Genomic DNA, 24,075 nt, shown 5'->3' with positions numbered 1-24,075 from the left:
CTATACTCATGGGTGATGAGAGACAGGCGGTTTTGCTCATTGACTTGTGACTGAATTAGATGGGTGGCGGTGGAGGTGAGAGCTTGGCCTGAGCACTTGAGCAGCCATGATGCATTTGCTGAAATGGAGGACAGTAGAGAGAACAGGGCTATAGAGGCAGAACCAAGGATGTGTTTATTTGAGAAGCTTTTGGGGTGTCCTTGTGGATGTTGAATAAGCAGCCAGATATAGAAGCTGAGTGCAAAGGACAGTCCAGGCTGGAGAAGCAAATTTGTTAGTTATTAAAAAAAGAGATATGCCACAAAGTCATCACATCCCCAAAGAATGAAAAGTAAGTACAGACCTGGACATTATCAAGGTTAAAGGACCAGGGAATGGTGTACAGACCTGGACACTACCAGGCTTAAAGGGCTGGGGGATGGTGAACAGACCCACACACTATCAGGCTTAAAGGGCTGGGGGATGGTGAACAGACCCACACACTATCAGGCTTAAAGGACCAGGGGATGAAGAAGGAACAGCGAAGAATCTGAAGGATCAGGCAGTGGTGAGGAAAAGGAGCTCAGTGGGTCGCTAAGAGAAGAAAGCTTCCACAAAGAAAGCAGCACGCTAGGTGGCACACTGCTAACAGGTCAGATGAGACTGGAAAAGTAGCCACTGAAGTCTCTAACTTGGAGATCACTAATTACCTTCACCTGAGAGATTTCAAGCTGGAAGGAGGAGCCAGACTGAACGGATAGCCCACTTCGTGAGGAGATGCTACATGAAATACCTCAGGCCACCTCACCACTGGGCTGTAGGTAGCAGCAGCTCTGGCAAAAACAAGCCACATCTCCCAACACTTCAGGTTCAGACCCGTGGCTAATAAGCTTTACCAGTCACCTACCAGTAAATCTAGTCATTTAGTAATGAGCTAATATAGACAGCCATGCTGGCAGATGCTGGTGTTAATCAAACAATAAGTCTAGAACGGTCTGACAAAACCACTTCTGTTTTACTATAATTTTTATACCTTACACATCACACAGAATTCCCAAGAAAACCTTCCAAAGAGGGACTTGCACTCCAAGGAGCCTTAGCCTGTGAAGCACCAGCTTGGCAACAAGCCTCTTACCTCCGATCCTTTAAAGACCCGACACTAAAGCTGGAATCAGAACTAGTATTCCTACTTAAAGGCTATAGATTTTTATTGCCATAACATCTCCCAGAAACTGTAAAACACAACCAGAAACCAAATAGTCTGACAAAACAAAACACACTCACAGTTGCTGTTTAAAAGTGTGTGTGTTGGGGGAAGGAGGGGTCAGACACAAAGGGGCCCATCAATGATGCTTGAAAGCAGAGGGAGAGGTCTCCCAAGCCCTGATACTGCCCATTCCAGGGTGGTGGCCTCAGAATTTACTCCTGTTATTGTTAATGCATTTCCTCCTCTCCCTCTAAGAGGGTTTCTACTGCCCTGAGCTCCCAAGAGCAAAGGTTGGGCTCTCAGTACTTTGTTGCTACAGAGATGTCACTTATGTCCCCAAAGGAGGCTAGCTTGCGTCAGAAGGGAGGATGAATTGAGCTCCCTTAGGAAGATAACTGGGATGTCACGGTCTGTCTCCTAGGCTCTGATCTTCAGAGCAGATTCTTACCTAAGTCATGAGTCCTGCTCAAATCGGAGCCCAAGAACACAGTTTTGCTACTTGTCCCAAAGCAAAAACTAAAACTGCTCCAAGAAGCCAGCATGACTCCAGTCAGAGACCACAGAGACAGGTCAGAAGCTGCACTTCTGCTGGGATTTGGGTCCTGGGATCAGACACTTTCAAAGTGCACAATTTAAGGAAGTATCTTCTATGCACAGGTGGTTACACTGACAGTTAGAACCAAGAAGCTGCCTGAGCATGAAATAAGGACGTGGGTCAAGCACCACCAGAGCATCATAGAGACTACAGGTACCCTGGCTACTCACATATACTTCAATCACCTGTATGAGAGACAAGAAAGGAGAAGATTGTCACAGACCCCCTCCCCCAAGGATGTTCATTCACATACAGAGAAGTTATCCAGGATAAACTGCGGGTCCCATGGACCCCAAAGGAGATACACACCCTGTTGTCTCAGCCCCATGAAGGAGAGTATGCTATTAGTGAAGGGCACGCGGAGATCCATGGTAACTGGTATCAGTTTCTCTAAACATACAGAGCCTAGAACCTTCCAACGTAGCTCTTAATCTATTTTCTCACTTTCTTTTCTACACCAGGTTCTCTCTCCAACAGCTGGTCAAATCTGCACATAAGCCAGAGGCTGCAGTTCCTCATTAACAGAGGGGACCTTCTGCCATATTCTCAGATGGGATTCAGGCACAAGTGTCTGACCCCAAGCCTTTGTGACAGGAACAGCCACCTCTAGGGACTGGCCCTTCTGAGATCAAAACTCATAAATAGCACATTCGGTTCCCCCAACCCAAGGGGGCTACACACTGAACAGGGGGCCTATAGGGTAACCATTTCGTAAGACTAAAAAAGAAGTCAGAGTTTACAACCTTTTGCAATGCTCCAGAATGGCAATGTATTGGGATTCGTGGTCTACCCTGAAGTTGCATGTTCCCTGGTGATCAACTAGATGCAACCCAAACAGGCAGAAAGTCACTAGCAGCAGAAACCTCAGAAACAATCATGGGACAGAATCCAGCCTGAAGAGAGGAGAGTAGGTTCCAGCAACAGAGTCTCGGTGACCTACTGGAACTATCTGGAAAACTATCTGAGCCTCAACTGCTCCTCCACTCGCCTGCAAGTTGAACATCCTGGCAGTTCATTCTCAAGGGGACGTCCCCAAACCAAAGTGCCATCCTGTATGGACACTTTCAAAGAGCAGAGCGTGCGCTCTTCACACCACTTCGAGTGGTACGTTTTCCAACTCTCTGCTAGAGAACAGGGCTACTTGAAAAGGCAAAAAAACCCATAAGCAAGGGTTTCCAAAACACTGGAGAAAATCACGTTCCCGCATTGCACCTAGGGTCCTTTCCTCCTCAAAGGTGGGGGCCACAGGGAAGCCAGGAAGTCCTCAGAAGATGGTGGCAGCGGCTTGTCTGGGATCCTCTGGGAAAAGAGAAGTCTCTGACAAACGTGAAAAGAAGCAGCAGCGGCTGGAAGCCAGAGAGATCTGTGCAGGCCCAGACTGCTCCCTCTTCCTGCTACCCTGGCTTCTAGGAAGGCAGGAAACCCCTGTACTCTAGAGGCAAGAAATCTCCACTTAATTGCCCTCCAGGAAGGGGAGAGGGAGACTGCCAGGCACTACCTGGGGCTGAGTCATCTCAGCAGCAAAGCTGCAGGCTACAAGCTGGAGAAGGGAGTTCTGCGCTCTCCAGGGCCTCTAGGGTCCCCTGTAGTCAGCCTGACAGGAGCTGAGCCTTAGGGAGATCACAGGAACAGGCAAGAATTACAAGGAAATTGTGGGTGAAGGAAAGCATCCTGGGCAGGGTGGCCTTCTTGGGATGTAGTTTCAAACCATCCTTAAAGATCTGCAGAGAAGCCATCCCACATCCAAAACATCCCAGGCTGGTGTATATCCTCCAGCTCAAACGTGGCAAAACCTTCTTAACCTGGCCAAGATCCTCCTTACAGCTACTTGAACAGTTACTTGAATTTCACAAAATCAAGGGAATCCTTGGGTGTATAAGGAGAACCACATTTGTTCTTCCCAAAGACACAGCTTCTTAAACAGTGGGTCATGACCCCATGTGGAGCTGCCTAATCAAATGTGATGATCTAAAAAAAAAAACAAAAAAAAAACAAAAAAAAAAAAAACAACAACAATGGCAAAGAGGTAAAGGAGGTAAAAGTGTAAAAGACTCCAAACACAGCAATACAGCAGAACTCAACTATGTAAGGAATCTGCAGTGTTTCTGAAGGTGTGCACTAGTGTTGTATAGCATCGTGTCGCCTTGATTCTGAGCCACACATGTGTCCTGCACCATGCATGCCTTTGTACCATACACCACCAACAACACTGCCTGAAACCCTCAGCTCGTTTGATAATACTGCATGTTATGAACTGCAGAGTGTTGCTGTACACAGGTGTTCTGCTCCTTCAGAAGCAGAACAGTTCCGTTATAAAAAAAATTAAGACAGTATTTTCCCATCATTCATCACTCACTCAATATCAAATTGGCATATTTTTGGAATGTGTCTTGTTAGAGAGTTTGGTTTTAAAATTTGCTGTTTGAGTCACTGACTTTAATTTAAAAAAATCATGAAACTGGAATTTTGGTTTGGGATTAGGACAGAATTTCCAACAATTTTGGAGACAATCTTGAACATACGTCTCCTGTTTTGCACACATATTTCCACATAATGGCATTCTCAGGACCGGCAATTATAGAGTCAGTGTTTTAATACACTCTGAAACATGGTAAGGATGGTCTATGTATCAATATTCACCCAACACTTAACTTTTTCTGTAAAAATAAGTAGAAGCTTCCATCCTGTTAGCAAACAAATGTGCTTTTTGTCTTTAATAAATAGAGAATTTTTTTCCCTATGAGCCAAGCTCCATGTGCCTTGGTCTCCAGCCATCTTTGCCTGAGAAGTATCTTAGTTCCTGACAGTTGACTTCTGGTAACAGACAACTAGTTTTCTAAATTTCGAACACTGAGTTTTGAGGTATGGGAAAGCAATTTTTCTCTCACATTATTTCTGAAAATGACAAAAGTAATCTCATTAGATACGTTTTCAAATGCGTTAGTGAGGCGATCTATGCACAAGCTTCTGAGGTTCTTCTGAATTGTGCAATGTAAAACAGAGAACTGATTGAAAACAAGCTTATGATTTATTAGGAATAAATGCTGATTCATATACTTATTTTATTTACCTATATACCCTGGTTCATGTATAAAACTTCCAAAGCAAAAGTGGGTTGAGGGTCAAGTTTCATCTTTGCTCCCTGCGTATCTATTATGCCTGCGGAGGAAGACGCCCTTGATAGAACCTGTACTTATATGTCTGCTGGTGGTGTGGTGGCCACAGTTTTAGTCCTGAGTCCATAATAATCTACAGACATTGCAACTAATCTCCTACCCTAATTGGGTATCAAGTTTTATTTTCCACCAGGGCTTTGTTTATCCTTTGGCATGGCAAAATTCTCTTCTCTACCCATGAACCAGGAAGAGAAAGGTAAGGGTGATGGTGTTGGACAGCATACTGAAGTGAAAGCCATGCCAAGGGGACCTCTTGTCATTAGAGACACCTGTTCACCGTGTGCAGCATCATATACCACCAGCACTGGGAATCACCTAGCAAGATACAACTCTACCTGGCGGGTCTCTTGATGACTCTCATAGCCTACTGCCAGCAGGGCTAATATATTAATAATATTACACAATATTATTTCAGAAGCAAATAAACATTTATTTGGACAGACTACAGTTCGCTTCTCTCTACTAGTGCCTATAGCAGAGGGCAGTCTGGATTTCCCTGAGTTAACTGTGTCTCCCTGGGCTCTGTGATACTCCTAGATAGGCTGAGGTCCTCACCACCCAGCAGGCAGTCTTCTGGGCAGGCAATGGATAGTAATGACCATTTAAAGGGGAGAGACGTGAAACCAGAGTGTAGGAGGACAGAAAATGGTCAGTTGAGAGAGGTGAGATGAGGGGGTGCTTCCTCCCTCTCCTTTAAATGTGACGCGGGACTTTTCAGGAAATTAAACACCGAGGCTATTAGCATCGGATAGGAAACAGATGAGGTTGAGACATCACAATACTACAGCAGATTCCCCAGGCAGGCAGAGTGGGGACATGTGTAAGCAATCACGGCAGTATTTCTGGAAAAGACCTTTTATGTTTTTAATACTTAACACTTCATAACAGGGACTAATAGGCAGGATAAAAAGAAGGCTGCTCGAAAGGCAACTCAGAGCAAGAGTGGTTTTCCAGACAACAGAGTTGGGGGGAGGGAATCTCTTGAGCTTCGATTCCTCATCGCTCCCTTCCCCTTTCCACCCACCCAACTTTGTCCACTAGAGCTGCTGGAGGCTGGGCAACAGGATGCCATGAGCAACTGGTAGACCTCCCCTTACCAAAGAGGCTGGAACCATCCTTTATTTCATATGCGTGGATGACCCCATGGTCCCAGGGTACCAGCCAACAAAACAAACGTCTTCACAGAGAGTTTGGCAACATATTACACAATCAGGAGCCGCGGCCACCATCGAAGTGGTCCCTCTAAAGGATGCATCCTCCTTCTCCAGCTGTAACCTCTGGTTCTAGCTTCCTGTCACATGCAGCCTGTTGGAGCTTCCTTCTCCCTCAGCATTTTCCTTTGTAAACTGGGAGTGGCTTTACCTTACACGCCTGCCTATATGACAGGAAAACAACATAAAGATGACCCAACAGAATTCATAATGTACACCCACGGATAATCATGCATTTTTGTCAGGGACACCAGAGGCAGAAGGATTCTAAGTGCCTCTTCATGGGACAGGGTAGCCTTGGGTTCACATCTGGACACTAAGGAAGTCTGACAGTTAGCGTCGCTCCCCTGGGGCTCTTGTCTTTGAAGGGTGGGATGAAGATCTTTTGACAGGAAAACTGTTAAAATTAGATATGCAAACGACGCACTGAGGACACTTGCAGCTGGTTCCGCACCCAGCCATGGTCTTACACACCCAAGGTCCTCAGAGCAGCACCAGAGAGGCTTACCTTTCTGTCATTCATGTCATCCCCGGGACTGTCATATTCACCCTGTGGGGGGGAAAGGGTACCAGATAAACCAACGAAATCATCAAAAACAGATGCCAAATGGGAAGGGTTTTCCTTTTTTCTTTCTTTCTTTTTTTTTTTTTTCAATTTTTAATGTGATCTCTTTCTTTTGTTTCTGTTTAGGTTTCTTAGTCACCACCATGTAGTGTTAATTAGCACAGCTTTTCATAGAAAATACCCTCCTCCTGTGCTTTAGAGGTGAGCCTAAGTTGCCACTCTTAGCCCATGCAATGGCAAGGTCTGGGCCCATAAGTGGGCAAGCACATGTCACCCCATGCCATGTCAGCCAGTGTCCACAACTGGTAGGACTTAGCTTTGTATGCGCCACAGCAACGATGTCAGAACTTGGAAGGCTCCAGTCTGAGAAATCCCTGCTGCTCAGCACTCGTGTGGCCGCATTGCGTGATGGATGTTGGATGACGGTGAAGCCAAGAGGTATTTAGTTTAAGGGCTGCTTAAGTTTTTCACACGTTGTCTTGAAAAATTATTGCAATGCATATTGGAAGAATGTTATTCCCAGCTGAGGAGTGCTTCCTGGTCATGTATTACCCAAGACTCTGAGGTTTCTTCCATGGACATCCACCTGCCTTTGTTAACAACCCAGCCACATACACTTTTAATCAAGCATATACAACATCTGTATTTTCACACTTTTGCCAAAAACAAAAAGAAGGTGTCAGGGAACGCTCAGACAAAAACCAATGCCCCTTGCCATCCGTGAAAATGACTGCAAGAACAGTTTGAGATCTTTGGCAAAAACTGAACCAGGCGTTACCTTCAGCGATGAGAAGGGTCAAGGTTAGCAAAAGTGTTTTAGTCTCGGGGTTCACTCCTGCCTCATTTTGCCATATATTCACCTACCCCAAGACCTGTGGCTCCAACTTTTGGAAGATTAAAGTGGTATTTACGGGCAACCATTGTGCACACCTGAAATCGTAGCTCTTGGATGCTGAGTTAAGAGACCCGTGAGTTTGAAGCAAGTTTTGGTCACATATTGAGACCCTGTATCAAAAAGGGAGAGGAAGGGAGGGAGGGACTGAGGGACGGAGGGACGGAGGGACGGAGGGACGGAGGGACGGAGGGATGGAGAGAGGGAGGGACGGAGGGACGGAGGGAGGGAGGAGAGAGGGAGGGAAGGAGAGAGGAAAGAGAGAGATTGGGAGAGAGAGAGAAGAGCAAGCAAGGTGTGGGGAAGAGAGAGGAAGAGAGTACTTACATCATGCAGCGGGTAGGCAGCCTCGTAGATATTGTTCGCGATCAGAGAGTTAATACCTACAGAGTAGAGAAGATGAGAATAACTGTACAGAAGGGCCTTCTCACCCCATCTTTCAGTGACTACTAAACCCTCATGAGCTTCCTAGCTGTGCGTCTTTGCACCCTTCTATGTCCCTCCTCCCTGCAGGGCTCTTTCTCAAGCTTTAGTTAAGATCTGGGAAACGTTGTCCATTTCCCAAATGCCAGTGACATTTTCATATTAAACATACTGTCTGGGCCATACATTCCCCCTGTCCTCCCATACTGTTTTCTCTAGCCCAGTTTCTCCACACGCACGCAGCTGGCTTGGGACCCTCTGTGTTCCAGATCAGCACAGATGTGTTCTGATGGATGACTTTGACCATGACGAAGTCGATGTCAGTGTTTCCCATCTTATCTCCCAGTCGCTTTACAGGAGTGCGCTGTTATGGTGTTTGGCCTGCCTGCCCAGACTGCAATAGTCCTGAGATCAGAGATACTCTGCACAGCGGTCCTCAAGATAAGATTTAGAGAACACTGGGAGACCCCTGACTCTTCCATGGCCCCCATACTGTGCAATGTTCATGAGTGGCAAGGTCGTGAGCATCTTGTAATGCCACTGGCATTATTTGCTCGTACTCTTACTCTCTCATGGGTGCAGAAGGCGGCTTTGTAGGATGTCATGACATCATCCCCTTAGCTGATGGAATATATGCTTATGTCTCCTTGTACTCTATATATTTCTTGGTTTTAACTCTAACACAATAAAAATATGGTCAGTAGAAGCCACCTAAATAAAATCTCTTGAGGGCCCCCAATAACTTATTACTTCTTTTATTTTTGAGATTATAATCATATCGTCTCCCCTTTGTTCCCTTCAACTCTTTCCATTTGCTTCTCCTTACTCTTCCAAATTTATGGCTTCTTCATCAATTGTTGTTACGTGCATGTTACATATATCTACATGCGCGTACATATACATTCCTAAATACAACCTGCTTGGCCTGTATTATGTAACTCGGATGCGTGTTTTCAGGGCTGACCATCTGGTATTGGATAATCAGTTGGTGTGCTCTTCCCTGGGGAAGACTACATCTCACACCCTCATTCCTTAGTTGCCTGTGGTTCTTCGTGCAGGGTTGAGGTCTTGTGGCTTTCCCCAATTCACTTTGGCATGTCTATTGCTGTTGTCTTTTCCCTGCTCATGATTAGATAGTCATGTTGGTGAGGCTGTATGGGTGTCTGTTCTGACATTCCTAGGAGACACAGTCTCACAGCAAACTCCAACAACTTTGAAGGGGCAAAGATGCGCTGAAAGGAAGGAAAGAAGGAAGGAAGGAGGGAAGGTAGGAAGGGAGGGAGGGAGGGAGGAAGGAAGGAAGAAAGCTACACAAAGGACTCACTGTTTACCCCTAATAGTATTTCATGCTTCTTGCCCATAGCAAAGTCTACTGAGCGAATTCTGAGCAGAGCAGTAGTTGTTGCTGTCTCTCTAACTCCAACACGCTGACAGCAGAGAGTTTCTGCTCACGTTAGAACACAGTTATTTGCTTGTTTCATTCTTGGTTTTATTGAGGCTATAAAGTAGTCTGTGTGTTCTGGCTAGGATGGGCTGACCTGGGTCACCAGCTTCTGGGTAGGAGGAATTGTAACTTGCCAACTCAGAGTACTAAGATCCTGCATACATCCTGGTCCACATTCAGTCTCAGAGAGAAAGAAATGGGAGGATGTTTCCTGTAACCAGCAATTTCCCTTGGCCTTGCATCCACTTCCATGGCTGAACCATTGTTTTCAGAGAGGCTGTGGACAGCAGTAAGACAAAATAAAGGAGTTCAGAGGAAAGCCGCATGATGCCCAGATGCTGAGTGCTCTGGGCTGTCACTGGCTCTGCACCCACAGTGAGTCTGGGACACACAGATCTAGGCATCACCTCCTGTGTCCAGCCACACCCATGGATTCAGACACCAAAGAGGCTTTCAGACAGCCCTCTCTTCTCCATCAGTCCTGAATTCCTGAACTTTGCCATGATTCACCACAGTTCTTGCATGCCACATATACCATGCCCCCGGGCCCCGCAGATGCTTGGTAGACACAGCAACCTCTGGGGATTTGAAAGCTGAGTGTGCAGCTGTGCCTTCAAGAGCTAGCGGTCCTGTTCCAATTGCAAGTGTCCTCTTTGGGATTAACGTTTAACATGAGAAACAACTTTGAGGGTCAAGAGGTGCTAAGAGGAGGAGGGCAGATGGGGGAGGGGTGCCAGGGGTGGACAAGCTACAGATTTGTTTCACTCCGTAGACTGGAGTTTCAGCCAGAGCATCAGTAATCAGTTCAAGAGCCGTAACCACTGCAATATGAAGCCACCCCACAGTAATCAAAGGGAGGAGCACCAGGCTGGGGCAGCAGGAGCAAGGGGGTATTTCAAAGCTACAAACGTGCTGTCTACATGGATAGAGGCTGGAACATCACAGGGAGGTAGGGCCCCCAGCATGACTACACCCCAAGAATGACCTCATTCACACCCCACAGTTGCCATGGCAGCTGTATATGCCCCCCAAAGACCAAAGACAGTCTCACCACTTCGTTGGGGGTCGGGGAGCAGGTGTTTCATTTTCATTGACTCTCCTGCATCCCTTAGCACTGCAGCCGGGTGTCTGACTGACAGACACTGACTGACTGACAACCTGTGCGCACCTGGCCGGTCCTCAAAAGATCTCAGTCCGCTGAGGCCTAAGCTGTACATGCATTTCCGTCTCATATAAAGTTCTGCACACAGCTTCACCTACAACAGGCAGCTCATTTCCCTTCCAGGACACAGGCTTCCTATTGTTCTGGGTCTTCCGCAGCCTCTAACAGGCATGGGTCAGAGGGGAACAATTGCACTTAGTTCACTGTCCTGACGCTCAGAAGTTGCGCTGCCATCAACCATTGGCTGCACTTCCTTGGTATCTCTTCTAGTTATCAAGCACCCTACCGCCCACCAACACATACGTCCTCCTCACTCCCTTGTTTGGCAAGCTATCCTGATGAGGAAACCCTAGACTCCAGTTGATTAGTCTGGCTCCTAAGACAGGAAGTCCAGGCAAATGGTCTTTTGCCTCAGAGCAAAGACCTCTGGGTTATGAAATCTGAGTTAACCTGACTCGGATACAAGGCTCCCAGATGATGTAATTGAATGTTTCTCTGTCACCCGTAGCTAGGCACCTCCCACGGGACACCTCGGTGGTAGCACGTGGTGATCCCAATCAGAACTTTTGGGGGCAAAGGAAAGAGGGAGGACTCATAGAATAAGAGAGGAGGGCGTGTCAGGGGAGCCAAAAAGTAACCACACAGCTACCCTACCAAAGTGGGGCCTCGCTGGCCTCCTCTTTCACCCCCAGACTTCAGAAACCAAAACTCTACCCCCAAACAAGCATGGAAATCAGTTTGAAAGGAAAAGAAAATAATCAAATGTTTTTCGAAAAGAGAAAAAAATCCCTGCTTTGAAAATTTTTGATTTTTTCCTTCCTTTTCAACAAAAATGGGCTAATTGGTTCCATCGTGCACCATTCATGTGGCCACAGTGGCAAGGCTTTCTTCTTCAGGATCACATGTATGCTCTTCCCTTGCTGTATTAGCACAGTGGGGGCAGAGAGAGAGAGAGAGAGAGAGAGAGAGAGAGAGAGCAGGCAAATCTCTAAGCTTTTCTCTTCTGACTCCCAAAATGAAGGCCGTGGAAAAGCCAAAAGCACCAAGGGAATTTTCCTTCCTATCTCTCTAGTCCCTAAAGAAAAGCAAAGCCTCAATTCAAGCAAGGAGTAGAGTTTGGGGTCCCACAGAAGTTGAGCCCCAAAGTCACCAGCCCTCTCTCTCCTCTCCTTCACACCTCCAGCATCTGCACACCTGTTGCTTAGAACCCTAACTCCCAAAGGAAGAGGCGCTGGCTCCTCATCACCCAATGTGGACCACACTTTCAACAGCCTGGGAGACTGGGCCAGCATCCCTGCCCCTTTGTATCCCGAAGCATGGGCGCTAAAGACCAGGGCCAGAATAGACTCAGGCCCCTGCCACAGGAAACTGAACACGCACATCTAAAACCCGAGCCTGAGCCTTGCCTTTGGCTCGGCAGAAGTACAGCAAGAACACAGTGTGGGACTTTATGGTCCACCTCCCAGAGAGAGGCTCGTTAAACCTACAAGTGCTGCTGGGTGGCAGGGAGCACAGCTCTGCTCCCTGTGGGCCAAACTCAAAGGAAACTTTCATCCTTTGGGACAGGTACTTAGAGGAGTGGTGCTGTCCTCCTGAAAACCCATTTGGTTTTGATTCCCTCCCCAACAGGGCCCGCTCGGCCCAGCATCCTGCTTTCATCCCTATACTTCAGCCGGACACAAATCTAAACCAGAGCCCCCAGACGGCACATTTAACAGAGACTATATTTACCCATCACCAAATTGTCTTGACGTGTGCTTAATTACTTAAATGTCTTTAATCCCAAGCCTTTTCTTCTAGCAAAATCGAAACCAGTTCAGCAGGATGAACGATAAACCAGATGTTTACAACATTCACTATGGCCTGGCTCCGGTCAAAATAATGAAGACATCGTCTCCTGAGCAGGAGAGGAGATGCCCAAAGCATGCGTTCGTTTCAATGCTCTGACACCACACATCCATGAAAACGTACCTCCATCCATCTGTGATTTCTAAGCCATGGAAAGGCAATAATAACTTCCATATGAAGAGCAGGAAAGGTGCTTGTCCTGCGCTATGGTCAAGCAGGCTAGGGTTTCTCTCCGCGGAGAAGCACACTTTAAAGTCACTGCATGATGGAGAGTGCACCCAGGGCCTTGGCAGCTGACCGTGGGAAATGTGACAGTGATTAAGGAGGCATGGCGGGGCTCGACCAAGTGTGTGATTGCTTGCATGCTTCTCCCGCTAGGCAGAACTGAGCTTGTAATTAGCGTTCATCTCTGAAGAGTGTGCGCATTAGCCCATCATCTCGCGCTGCAGGGTGGGAGGCTAAGGAGAAGCTGAGATGCTCCCTCTCCAGGGGGCTAATGGGAGAAACCTAGGAAGTGAATGAGCAGGGGCTGGAGAGATGGCTCAGTGGCTAAGAGCTCGCACTGCTGTCGCAGAGAACCCACCCAGGTGACTTACAACTGCCTGTAACTCTGACTTGAGATTCAATGCCCTCTTCTGGCCTCTGTGGACACCACACCCTCACTTTCTCAAGGTTAGATACTCCTGTTTTGCCTTTTTTAATACTAATTCCAACCCTCTCCAAAGAGGGCAGAATCAAAGGGAAGGAGAAGGAACTAGTTGCAGTCGCTAGAACATTGTAGCCATTTCTGTAGGTTCACGTGATAAAGACTGGAAAATAACAAAAGTGGGCTCCCTATAGATAGGCTTGGTTACCCTTGGTGCTTCTGAGGACCAAGAGGCAGGACGTTCCACAGTGCTCTTCACACTCCGAAATGTCATTAGGTCAAGAAGGAAGGAAGAGCTCACCCTGCTACACCGTTTTCCTTCTCTTTTTCTTCAGCTGACTTTGGGGTTCCCAGCAATCACCAGGGTGGGTTGTTGACAGTGCACATCCTAACACTTTGGCCCTATAGATTTCAATGCACCAGCCATGAGATTTGGCAACTGGGGTTGTAACCTGGAGGACAGGTGGCTCCGATGCCAAGGAAGTGCAGCTTCTGGGCCAATATATCCTGAGGTCATGTTGCAAAGAGCTAATCTAGGAGGACAGACTTCTAGTTACCCTCCCAGACTGATTGGAATGCCCCCAACTGGCATTTTCCTTTCCCCATAACTGTCCCACTCCCACCCTCTCTGAGGTCCGTAGTGTCCTGGACCCCAGGCCCTGACTGCAACCCTGACTCCTTTGTGCACTTGTAGAATGGTGAGTTTCTCCTCTGATTCCTTGTCTTATATGTAAAGACCACATGGCCCCTTGGAATTACAGATTCTAGTACACATCAGAGATAGATGGGAGTTTCAGCAACACTACAGAATTCCCATTGTCTGATGGGACAGAAACAGGCCAGGGAGGGAATGCGACTTGGTTCAAATTTCTCAACTTGTTCATCCCAGAACTGGGGACACCACTATTCCATCCGTGCCAGCTAAGTACCTACCATCCAGTTTCCCTTCTCGATACACCTCAGCCCTGCCCCCATCTGACAGGGGCAGACAGACATAGTCTGTGGTTTCCTCTGCTTCCCATCCCTCGGAGGGATGGAGGGCAAGGTTTAGACTCCTGGCCTTCTGTCTCATCACCTGCACAAGGAGACTCCTCTGTGACCCAAGGGCTTCTATCTCCTTATAGGTCTAGAGAGGTTGATAACTCTGTCACTGTGGGTTCCAGATTGCCGTGTCATTCCTGGTACTTTGCAATTTCCTCCCTGGACTTCTGTGAATGGTGGCTGAGTGCCTGCCCTGGATGGTCCTGGATGTGTCTCTCCTGCTGCCAGGCGGCCCCAGGCTTACTCGTCACCCCCACCTCCTGAAGTCCCTCTCTGTTGTCTCATTTAAAACACCCCCTGTCCAGTGCCTTTCTTTATTTACTTTTCCATTTAAATGCAGGCCCCTGCGTGGTGAGTCCGTTTTGTTTATTGCCTTATTTTCCTTCTCCCTTCACTAGAATGTCAACTCCCCGCAGAGAAGAATTTGTTTCTGTTTAATTTACTACTCTATTTTCCAGCTCTGGAGTCTGAGAGTAGGTGCTCAAACAGTTTGCGAATGAATGCAAGGGTCATCTTCCAAGTCCTCTGGGAAACCTTTCCTGATAACGTCCACTGTCAATTGACTGGCTTATAGATAGCTAGAGAAGAGCCAAGAAAGCTGCCTCTAACCCTGGCCCTAAATCCTCCACAGTGTACTAGTCAGTAACTATATTATGAAACTTAGGTAACACTGGTTGGGAACACTGCTTCTCAGGGGGTCTAATGGACCAAAAGAGCTAAAGACATGAAAGTGCTTTGAAAAACGTCCAGCTATTCACATAAATTTGGGCTATAATAAATGCCTTATTGGTTCAGGGATCTCCTACCTGCTTAGCTCCCAGCACAGAACACCCAGAAGCAAGCATAACTATCTATAAACAGCTAATGCAGAGCTCATAAACCCCACTCCCCTTGATGATGCGGGCTCTCTCCACAGCAGGATCCTGGCAGCAGCCCCTCCTTCAATTTCTCTTTACCAGAATTGTAAGGAGCTTGCTTGCCTACCTCCCAAAGGCACGGGAAAACGGCAACAGGAAAGTGTGGGGGCAGAATTGGGGGACAGATCACAGGTCAAGAATTCAACAAATGAGCCCAATGATCCTTTGCTAATCCACGAGGAAACACACACACACACACACACACACACACACTCACAATACATACTCTCACACACTCGTACATATTTTCATACGCTCACATTCATATACACTCACACACACTCATACATACTGACACTCTTTCTCCTACACACACACTCACACATTCACCCTCACATACTCATACATACTCACAAACTCTCTCCTATACACACACACACACACACACACACACACAGATGCACTCTTCCTTCATCAGTGGCCTTCCAGAAGACCTTACACACGCCCTCATCTAGAGAACACCTGCTAGAGTCTCTGCACATCACCGGCACGCATCCCATTCATCCGATCATGGAAATCCCGCAGGCCCACCATGCTTAGTACTTAGATGGGAGAACAAACAGTAAGACAGTAAGGACTTAGTGATTGGTTTGGAAAGATTTCTACCCAGAAGGATGTGACTACTGACAGGGACCGCCATGAGACTGAGCCTAGGCCCCTTGCCCTTAGAACACCACCGCAGAAACTCGAGAGCCTCATGCCGTGGATATTCATATTCTGGTTGTTTTCTTCTCCTAGTTTTGACATTCAATTTTAATTTGTATTTTCTCCTGGTTCTTATTTTTTAATTTATTATTTATATTAGGCTTGTTTTATTGTTTCCCTTGTAAGCCACTTCAGAAATGTTGTGGAACAAGACAGAAATATAAATAAATTGCTACATGCAGCTTATAAAATAGGCTGGTGCTTTCCGAAACCCGGCATCAATTAAAATGTATTGTCTGCAAAGAACACGCGTGATGGTACTGAGCGGGAGGGCTGCTGAATCGCTGTTATCTTCACTGCCGTTTCCTGTTTCTGACTTTGCAGTTAAATACGACGAGAAAGAGGCCAAAGCATTGTACATGGGTCACAAGTGTAACGACTGTACAGAAGGCCAGACCCAAGGCCAAGGTCCAGGTCGGGGAGGGGCATGCCTACAATGCCAAATACAGTTCTGTTTTCTCATTTTCTCTTCCATTTATGGGACAGCAATTCTCTGGAGAAAGTCAGTCACTTCTACCCATTTGTGCTTTTCCTTCACCTCTTCAGAAATTGGAGAGATAGGCCAGAAAATCTAAATACATCTCCTGGTTCAGAGGTCACGTTATGTCAAAGCTTCACAGTGTATTCTTGGCTGTTTCTGACCCTATCATGTTCTTCGCTGTTTCTGATCTACCAAGGGAGATTAATATGTTGATCAAAGAGCTCCAAAGGCTTGAGTTTGTGCCAGGCAGAAGCCAAACCACTTGAGGACAGCCTTGCAAGTCCCCCTCTGCTGAGAAGCACACTTCAGCCATCCTTCTTTATAAAGAGAAGATGTGAGCAGCTGCTGAGTGATGAACTGGCTCTCAGACTCACCCTGGCTCCACCACGGGCTCATAGCGCTTCAGAGGGAGTAGGAACAAGACCCAAGACCAGAGCCAGGGCTGCCTGTGGTGATAAAGCTCTCCAGAAGATCAGCATGCAGAGCTAAGCGACTAGAGGCCAGGCAGTGGTGGCACACACCTTTAATCCCAGGACTCCGGGGGACAGAGGCAGACAGATCTCTGTAAATTCAAGGCCACCCTGAGTTCCACGAAACTGATCCAGTCTAAAAGAGAAACAGGGTTCTCATAAAGGTGATCCCAGCACTTGGGATTACATGCCTTTAATCCCAGCACTAGGGAGGTGGAGACAGGAGTGAAATGGCTGGGTGGAGAGAGGAATATAAGGCAGGAGGAGACAAGAGCTCAGGATAAGCTGAGGCAACAGTCTGCATCAGTCAGTCTGAGGGGCAGCCTGAGGAAGCAGAAGGAAGACAGAATCGCCCCTTTGATCTGAGTATTGGTAGAGGTAGAGTTTGGCCACCCTGCTTCTCTGATCACTCAGCTTTCACCCCTATAACTGACTCTGGGTTTTTATTTTTAAGACTAATTAGAATTCGTGCTACAGCAGCCAAGTTCTAGATCCACTTAAAACAACTCTAACTCAACATGTGGCCCTGGACAAGCCCTCTGTGTTCCCTGTAATTGCAACTTGTAATTGCAAACTGTGATTTGTAATTGGTGATAATTCCTGGCTTGCCACTGTCTCCAGGAGCCCCGAAACGGATGCTGGATAATGTCTGTTGGCGCTGAGAAGCCGGTCTGTAAGGTAATTGCTTCCTGCTTGGTACTCCTGCTTCATTGTGCATGTGACAATTACGGCACTTGCTGCGTTATCTCATGATTACCTATTTACACGCCTGGCTGAGTGACTGCACTGGAAGCCCCTTAATGGTAGACAATAGGTCAAGTTCATCTTGGCATTCCTGGGCTTCTGTGGCATCATTTGACACACGGCAGATACTCAAAGTAGATGCTCCTTTGAGTGTCTTAGAGGAAAGTAAAATTTTAAACAGTACTGGACAACAACAAAATCCTAACAATGTTTGACTTTGAGACCACATGTGCGTACACACACACACACACACACACACACACACACACACACACTAAGTCCTAAAAGGCAAAAGAAAACAGAATCAGTTGAAGCAGGCAGCTTCCTGTGACCTTCCAATAATCCTGGGGATTATCGCTCCCCACAGCCCCAGCGTTGAAGGACTTCCCAGTTTATAAAGCAAACTCCTAGTTGCCTGTTTAATCTTTACGAAAACGCTGAAAGATCGCTCATGATCTCCATCCCACACAAAAGAAGCTGGGTTGCAGAAAGGTTAAGTCACCGTCTGTGAACACAGTCAGGAACTCGCCAGGGATGGCTATGGGGCTCAAAGGCTTAGCATTTGTAAAATTAATTCATTAGATAAAGTCAACTAAGTAGACTGTGCAGGGCAGAAAGCTAGGTGCATACGGGCAGAGGGCATAAGCAGTGGTTTCTACACACCTCCGGGGCTCACTGTCTGCGGATCAAAGCCATGAGTAGGGAGGATGAGTAAGAAGGATCCTGAGGTGAGTAGGAACCCCAAGAAGAGAGCATTATGGGAGAATCAACGGACCGGTGGCTTGATCTGGGAACAAATAATGATAAAATTGGGGAGATTTTTCACCTCTGCCACCATACACATCTCTGAACTAGCCATTAGCATCAGACTGCCTGCCTTGGTGTGTATATTGTCTGAGATGCTGAGGCTCCTGATCCGAGGGTGCAGAAATACTCATGCTTGAAAAACATACTGCAAGGCGAATGGATTCCCCCAGTGACCGTGGAGAGGATGCTGGGCTTAAGAAAAGCACATTTGGACCACACAGCCCCTTGCTGTATAGTCTTAGATTAGTCATTTACCCTCTCTTGGGGAGGAAGTAGTCTCTTCATGTAGAGATTGAATTGGCTAGACCCACCTAAAACCACTACTTTTCTTCCTAAAAACAGTACATGAAAATTGGCTGTAGGTACTTAAAACTACTGTGTACTGGTAGCTTTGTCAACTTGACACAAGATAGAGTCACCCTGGAAGAGGGGACGCAACTGAGGCACGGCCTCCATCAGATTAGCCTGTGGGCCTGTCTGGGGAAGCATTCTCTCATTGATGTAAGAGGGCTGAGCCCACTGTGAGCAGAGTCACCCCTGGGTAGGTAAGCCTCGGCTGTGTAAGAGAAGCAGCTGAATAAGCCACGAGAGAGACAGTGAGCAGTGTTCTTTCCCGGACTCTGCTTCGGTTCCTGCCCCTGGGTCCTGCCTTGACCCCCTGTCCCAGTTTCCCTCTCCCTGAGCAGGTTAGGACCTAGGACAAGAGAACTGCAGTTGAATGATCCAAATAAAGTGAGATGCATGCAGTACTAGAAAGAGGAGGGAAACTTCCACCTCCCACCATGAGCTAGAGGTCTGGGAGAGGTTTCCACAGCTGGGGAGTACCCAAGACATGCCATGGAGTAGGCGCCTACCCTCCACAGCCCTGACTGGATGCTCAGTCTAAGCTGAAGCAGCCCTGCTTGTGGGGCATGGGTCTGCTGCGCTCCTTGTTGCCCACCAAGGAAGGCGTTGACAGGGCCGCCCCCAGCCCCTCACCGCCTCATGGACCACCGTACTGTCCTTACCCATCGTGTTGTTGGCTCGAGAACAGGCTGTGCGCTTCAGGATCTCGTGTACCTAAAAGGGAAGGACAGCCGGGCTGTGAACGCCTGAACCATGTGCGTCACCACCCTGTGAGGCAGGCTGGCTGGGACAGACACGCAGGCCTCATTTGGAGGGAGGGGATAAGAAGCATGTGCAGAGCTCATGGCCTACTTGTCAAACCCATTCAGGCTTGAGTATTTTGAGGAAGCAAAGAATTTAACCCCTCACACACACCCCTCATTCCTTCCCACCCTGGAAAAGAAATGAATCAATAAAAGGCTATAAATTGTCTGCAGTGACAGAAGGGAAGGAAAACAAAGGCAGCCTACGACACACAGACCTCTTGAGGGCCAGGAGGGAAGTGTCTGTGTTTGCCTCCCAGACAAACTTCTCTTCTTTTGTGTGGGGACCTCAGGGAACCCTTACAAGACCTGCTTCCTCCACCAGTCAGAGGCAGGCACATGCTAACTAGGAGAGCCCGAGAGCATGCTGGGAAAGCAGGGCATACAGTCAGACACCGAGGGGCCTGATTCCACATCAGCAGTTCTGTCCCTCTGCTAGGGGCACCCTGACAGAGGCCTGAGAAACCTCTGGACGACCATGAACTTGGCAGTGCTTGGTGCTGAAGAGCGCGACCTACACTAGCCTTCTCATTTGCCCAAGCTGTTCCTGAGTTCTCACCCTGCCTGGTCAAAGCTGCTTCCTTCTCCAGAAGAAGTGGGCTGGGCAGTCTGCGGGTCACCTTCTCTGTTGAGGTTCAAGTCTCACGAGCCTAAAAGCTCTAGAGAACTCTTACACCATCAGGCTTTCTGTGGAGGCTCTCTCTCACAGGGACCGTGCTCCCTGCTGACAAGTCACTCTTAGAGGTGACTCAGTGGAGGCCATCTAATGGCTTCCTGATGGGTCCCAAACCTCAGCCAGGCCAAGCAAGGGTATCCTATCTGAAAGAAGGGAGCAGATAACTGGGCCAACCAAGAAGTGGGGAAGGGGGAGGGACAGAAAACAATCACAGGGGCATGCACAGGAGAAGTCAGAAGGCCGGGTGGTCAGGAGGAAACACAAGGCACTTTTTTGCCCTTCTCATACTTTGGGGTAGACTGAGAAAAAGGCAGAGTATAGAAAAGGAAGCTTCTAGAAGAAGGATGAGTGAAAGATGTGTTTCCCTGTCATTATTCACACTCCTGCATTCCGGCCACAGACCTATAGGGAGTGGTAAATAAATAGCTTCCAGCAGAATGGGGCTCGAGAGTGCTTAATCCTGCTTCTAATACAACAGTAATTCAATAGCAACAATAATTGGGAACAGCATTTATAAGGCATTGTGCTATTTTACGAGCACTTTGCCATGATCAGTTCATCTCCACACCCTGTACCTCCCCCCACAGTGTGGGAGCCAAGCCATGTCGAGAATTAATTGACTCATAATAGCGTCGAAGAAAATAGGAAGTTCACACCCCTTTCCATAGGAAGGGAAAAGAAATAATATGCCCATTTTTTTAATTCTTCCTAAAACATGGCATGAAGGGACTAGAGATATTTTCTTATGCATCTTGAAAACAAGAGTAAAGGTCATTTGTCTGTGTGTCTTGGAAATGCTCAGTAATTTTGTCTGCTCCCTGACCCTTCTTAGCATCCAGAGCATCCAGGTGGCAGGAAAGGCCTTCTACGTCTCTCTCCCTTACTTAGCACTGGAAATATAAGGTCTTTCCTAAGGAGTATTATTCTGCACTTCCCACATGGTGGTATAAGTCCTGGTCCCTCTCGCCTTCCTCTGCCCACTGGCTGTGTGTTCTCAGGAATGGTAGAGAATTAACTGACGGGTGAATGGAGAGGCCATGTGACTGGAGATGGAGCCACACAACAGAGGCTAGACCCAGATGTTTACTAGAATGGAACGCTGAGCACAAACAAAATATTTGGTGTGAAAGAAAAGAGAGGGGAGAGGAAGGAAAGGGGAGGAGAAAAGGAAGGGAGGGAGGGAGGGAGGGAGGGAGGGAGGGAGGGAGGGAGGGAGGGAGGGAGGGAGGGAGGGAGGGAGGGAGGGAGGGAGGGCTATAATCAGGAATATTGACTCTGTTTTATTACCAGGACAAACTGGCTAATTAACATTTCTTGTGAAATAAAATCACATGAGTCCTTGCCATGGGGTTTAAAGGAGAAAAAGTTTATAAAAGGCACACTATCCCAGCAATCAGGACTACTTCTAGTTCTATTCCAGTCATCAGTAGATAGATAGGCACACAGACAGACAGAGATAAATAGACAGAGATAGAAAGCTATATATATATATATATATATATATATATATATCCTCTATATAAATATGGATACTAACAATCTATATGATTTTTTCTAATGAATTGCCTATCAGAGCCTCAGTTTCTTTCGCTTTAAGCCAAGGGGGTCGTCTTAAGTGGTTTCCAGTTCTACGATCTCTGACAGTTTCTGTTACTACGACTCTAAGAAAGGTCTGCATGAAGCGGTCATAAGCAGCAATACCCCTCTCAAACCTTAGCAGATGAGTTGTTTGCTCTTTCCTGTACTACTGGTATGGCCTTATAGTTGCTAGGCAACTCCGGTCAAATAATGATGAGAGACAGCAGGGAGGGAAAGGAAATACCCTGCTAACCACATACCCAGCATTTCCCAAAAGCCCTTACTAACCCAGCATACCCTTTACTTACAATGCGACTCCGCGTAGCGTTATCAAAGAAGGTGTCCTTCTCCTGGATGTTGTACCTAGAGAATCCGAGAAAGCAAATGGTGAGCTTATGTCACTACCCTACCCTGACACCGCTGTCCCCACAGCCCAGGGCAAACTTCCTACAACACGGCAAGACATGAAAGCCCTCACACACTCGGATACACAACACGGATGATTGTTTTGACCCAGGAATTCTGTAAACTCGTTGTAGGACTTATTCATAATGAAAATAAATGAGCAAAAGGAAAATATTATAAAAATATCCAGTACAAAGTTATTCAACTTCAAAATTGATATGTAAGATTGCCATGAAGGTGGTGAAAATTATAACTATGAAAAGTTTGTAAATAGAAAGCCTGTGATATAAAATATTACACTATAAGTTTTCAAAATTAAAGCGGGTGGGAAATATACCCATGCCTGGACAAAGATAGCGAAAAGAAAAAAATTTTAAAAATGAGCTTAGTTTAAGGGTATAGAGATTACAATCATTCGTCTTTCAAAATTCCATTTTGTATTCTGTCATTCCATCAGTAGATACCACACTCAATTATGAAAGGCCTGAGAGTTTTTGTACACTGAACAACAGCAGCAGAAGCACCTGTGAATCCAGATGCATAGAAGACAGGCAGGGGGACCTAGGATTCCGGGGCAGTCCGTGTTGCCCAGCAAGAACCTGTCTCAGAATAGCAAACAATAATACAAAACCCCGCAACACCAATGTCCTTGATGAGGACACAGACTATGCAACCCTCTCCTTAGTCTCCTGGGAGTTACCAGTCACGTATGCCATAGTGACTGATGTCAAGGAAAGCATTGAGACTGTGTAGCCTGTGGTTATGCAAGGTCAAAGACAGAGACCAGCTTCTGCTTGAAAAGAATAGAATTTTCCAGAAAGAAAAAAAAACCTGGTTAGTAACTGGCCTTAAAGGAGGGCAGAAGTGGAACAAAGGGCACTGTGTGGGAGAGAGCTGACCAGAGCACAGCATCCACATGAATGAAAACCTAGGGGAAGAACGTGTGGAAGAATCTGAAGACAGAACCAGCAGCAGGTTCACCAGCTGTGGACCCTGTGTGATACACTGATCTGTCAATCAAAATGTAAAATAAGGGCATGACTGTCACATTCTCGTTGGATTTGAGGGGGGCTCTATGCCCGGTATTGTGACCTAGACAAGAACACATAGCAAGAAGGTCTTAGGCCCTAGGGGAACCTGCTACTGTGTCTTTGCAGAGTGGACATGTTGACAAACTACCTTCCAAACATTTGTTTATATACAAGACTAAAGGCATTTGCAGTTTGGGTCAGAAAAGCTGCTTCTTTCAGTAAGTGGAAGCTAATGTGGGGACTCATAACTGGTCTAAATAAATAAATGTTGAGCAGAAGCGTCTGTTGACTGCTCGCCCCTACACAGAACATCTTGTCAGCCACTCCGAGGCTCAGAGACCACTCAGAAGAGCAGGAAACAATGCAGGAACTAGAGGAGAGGTAGGAGGAATAATCAATCCCATGGACATGACATGGTCATTTACCGCACTCGAGAAACACAAGATCAGGCCTCTCGACACTCCATCATAGACAGGGGAGGGGCTTTGGAAGCCTCACCCTTCTGAGGAGCCATTAGCAGTTAGTAGCTACTGAAAGAAGGGGTGTCATTTTCTTCAGGGGTGTAGCTGCTGAAAAGATTCCACGCCCTTATTATATAGCCCTTGATCCATAGGTATGTAAACTCAGTGGGTCACAAAAAGCAAGAAAGACACGGAGGTACTAACGAAACTTGCTGGGAGGAAGAAAGGGTTCAGTAGGCGTGGGAGGAAGATAAGATGTGATAAAGCACAGTATATATGACCAACCATATTATACACGCTCATGAAAAGAGGCACATGCTGGTCCTTACTGTGTCACGTACATCTGCAGTGACCTGGGCTAAGGAAATCTGGTTTCCTCTTTGCAGCAGAAGGACAGTTACAAGGTCACAAAGGGGCTGTGGACTTGCTGTGAAACAGCATAGGCCTATTCAGAGACTTCCTA

The 24,075-nt window shown here is 47.0% G+C and overlaps 1 protein-coding gene across 2 annotated transcripts in view; it reads right to left on the bottom strand.

Annotated features, from left to right (window-relative positions):
- Ano2 (anoctamin 2) overlaps window positions 1-24,075 on the bottom strand; it is a 353,619-nt gene that overhangs the window by 236,267 nt on the left and 93,277 nt on the right. For both annotated transcript variants that reach the window (XM_005365256.3, XM_013352922.2), the window contains exons 5-8: window positions 22,024-22,078; window positions 19,321-19,372; window positions 7,953-8,008; window positions 6,677-6,718 (exon numbers count right to left, since the gene is read on the bottom strand). In XM_005365256.3, the coding sequence (XP_005365313.1) occupies window positions 6,677-6,718; window positions 7,953-8,008; window positions 19,321-19,372; window positions 22,024-22,078 (205 nt within the window). The remainder of the gene's footprint in view (window positions 1-6,676; window positions 6,719-7,952; window positions 8,009-19,320; window positions 19,373-22,023; window positions 22,079-24,075) is intronic.

Source organism: Microtus ochrogaster, unplaced genomic scaffold (assembly GCF_000317375.1).
Source record: "Microtus ochrogaster isolate Prairie Vole_2 unplaced genomic scaffold, MicOch1.0 UNK1, whole genome shotgun sequence".
NCBI lineage: Eukaryota > Metazoa > Chordata > Mammalia > Rodentia > Cricetidae > Microtus > Microtus ochrogaster.
Note: the sequence above shows the minus strand (reverse complement) of the source record. Positions and strands in the feature narration are given on the sequence as shown.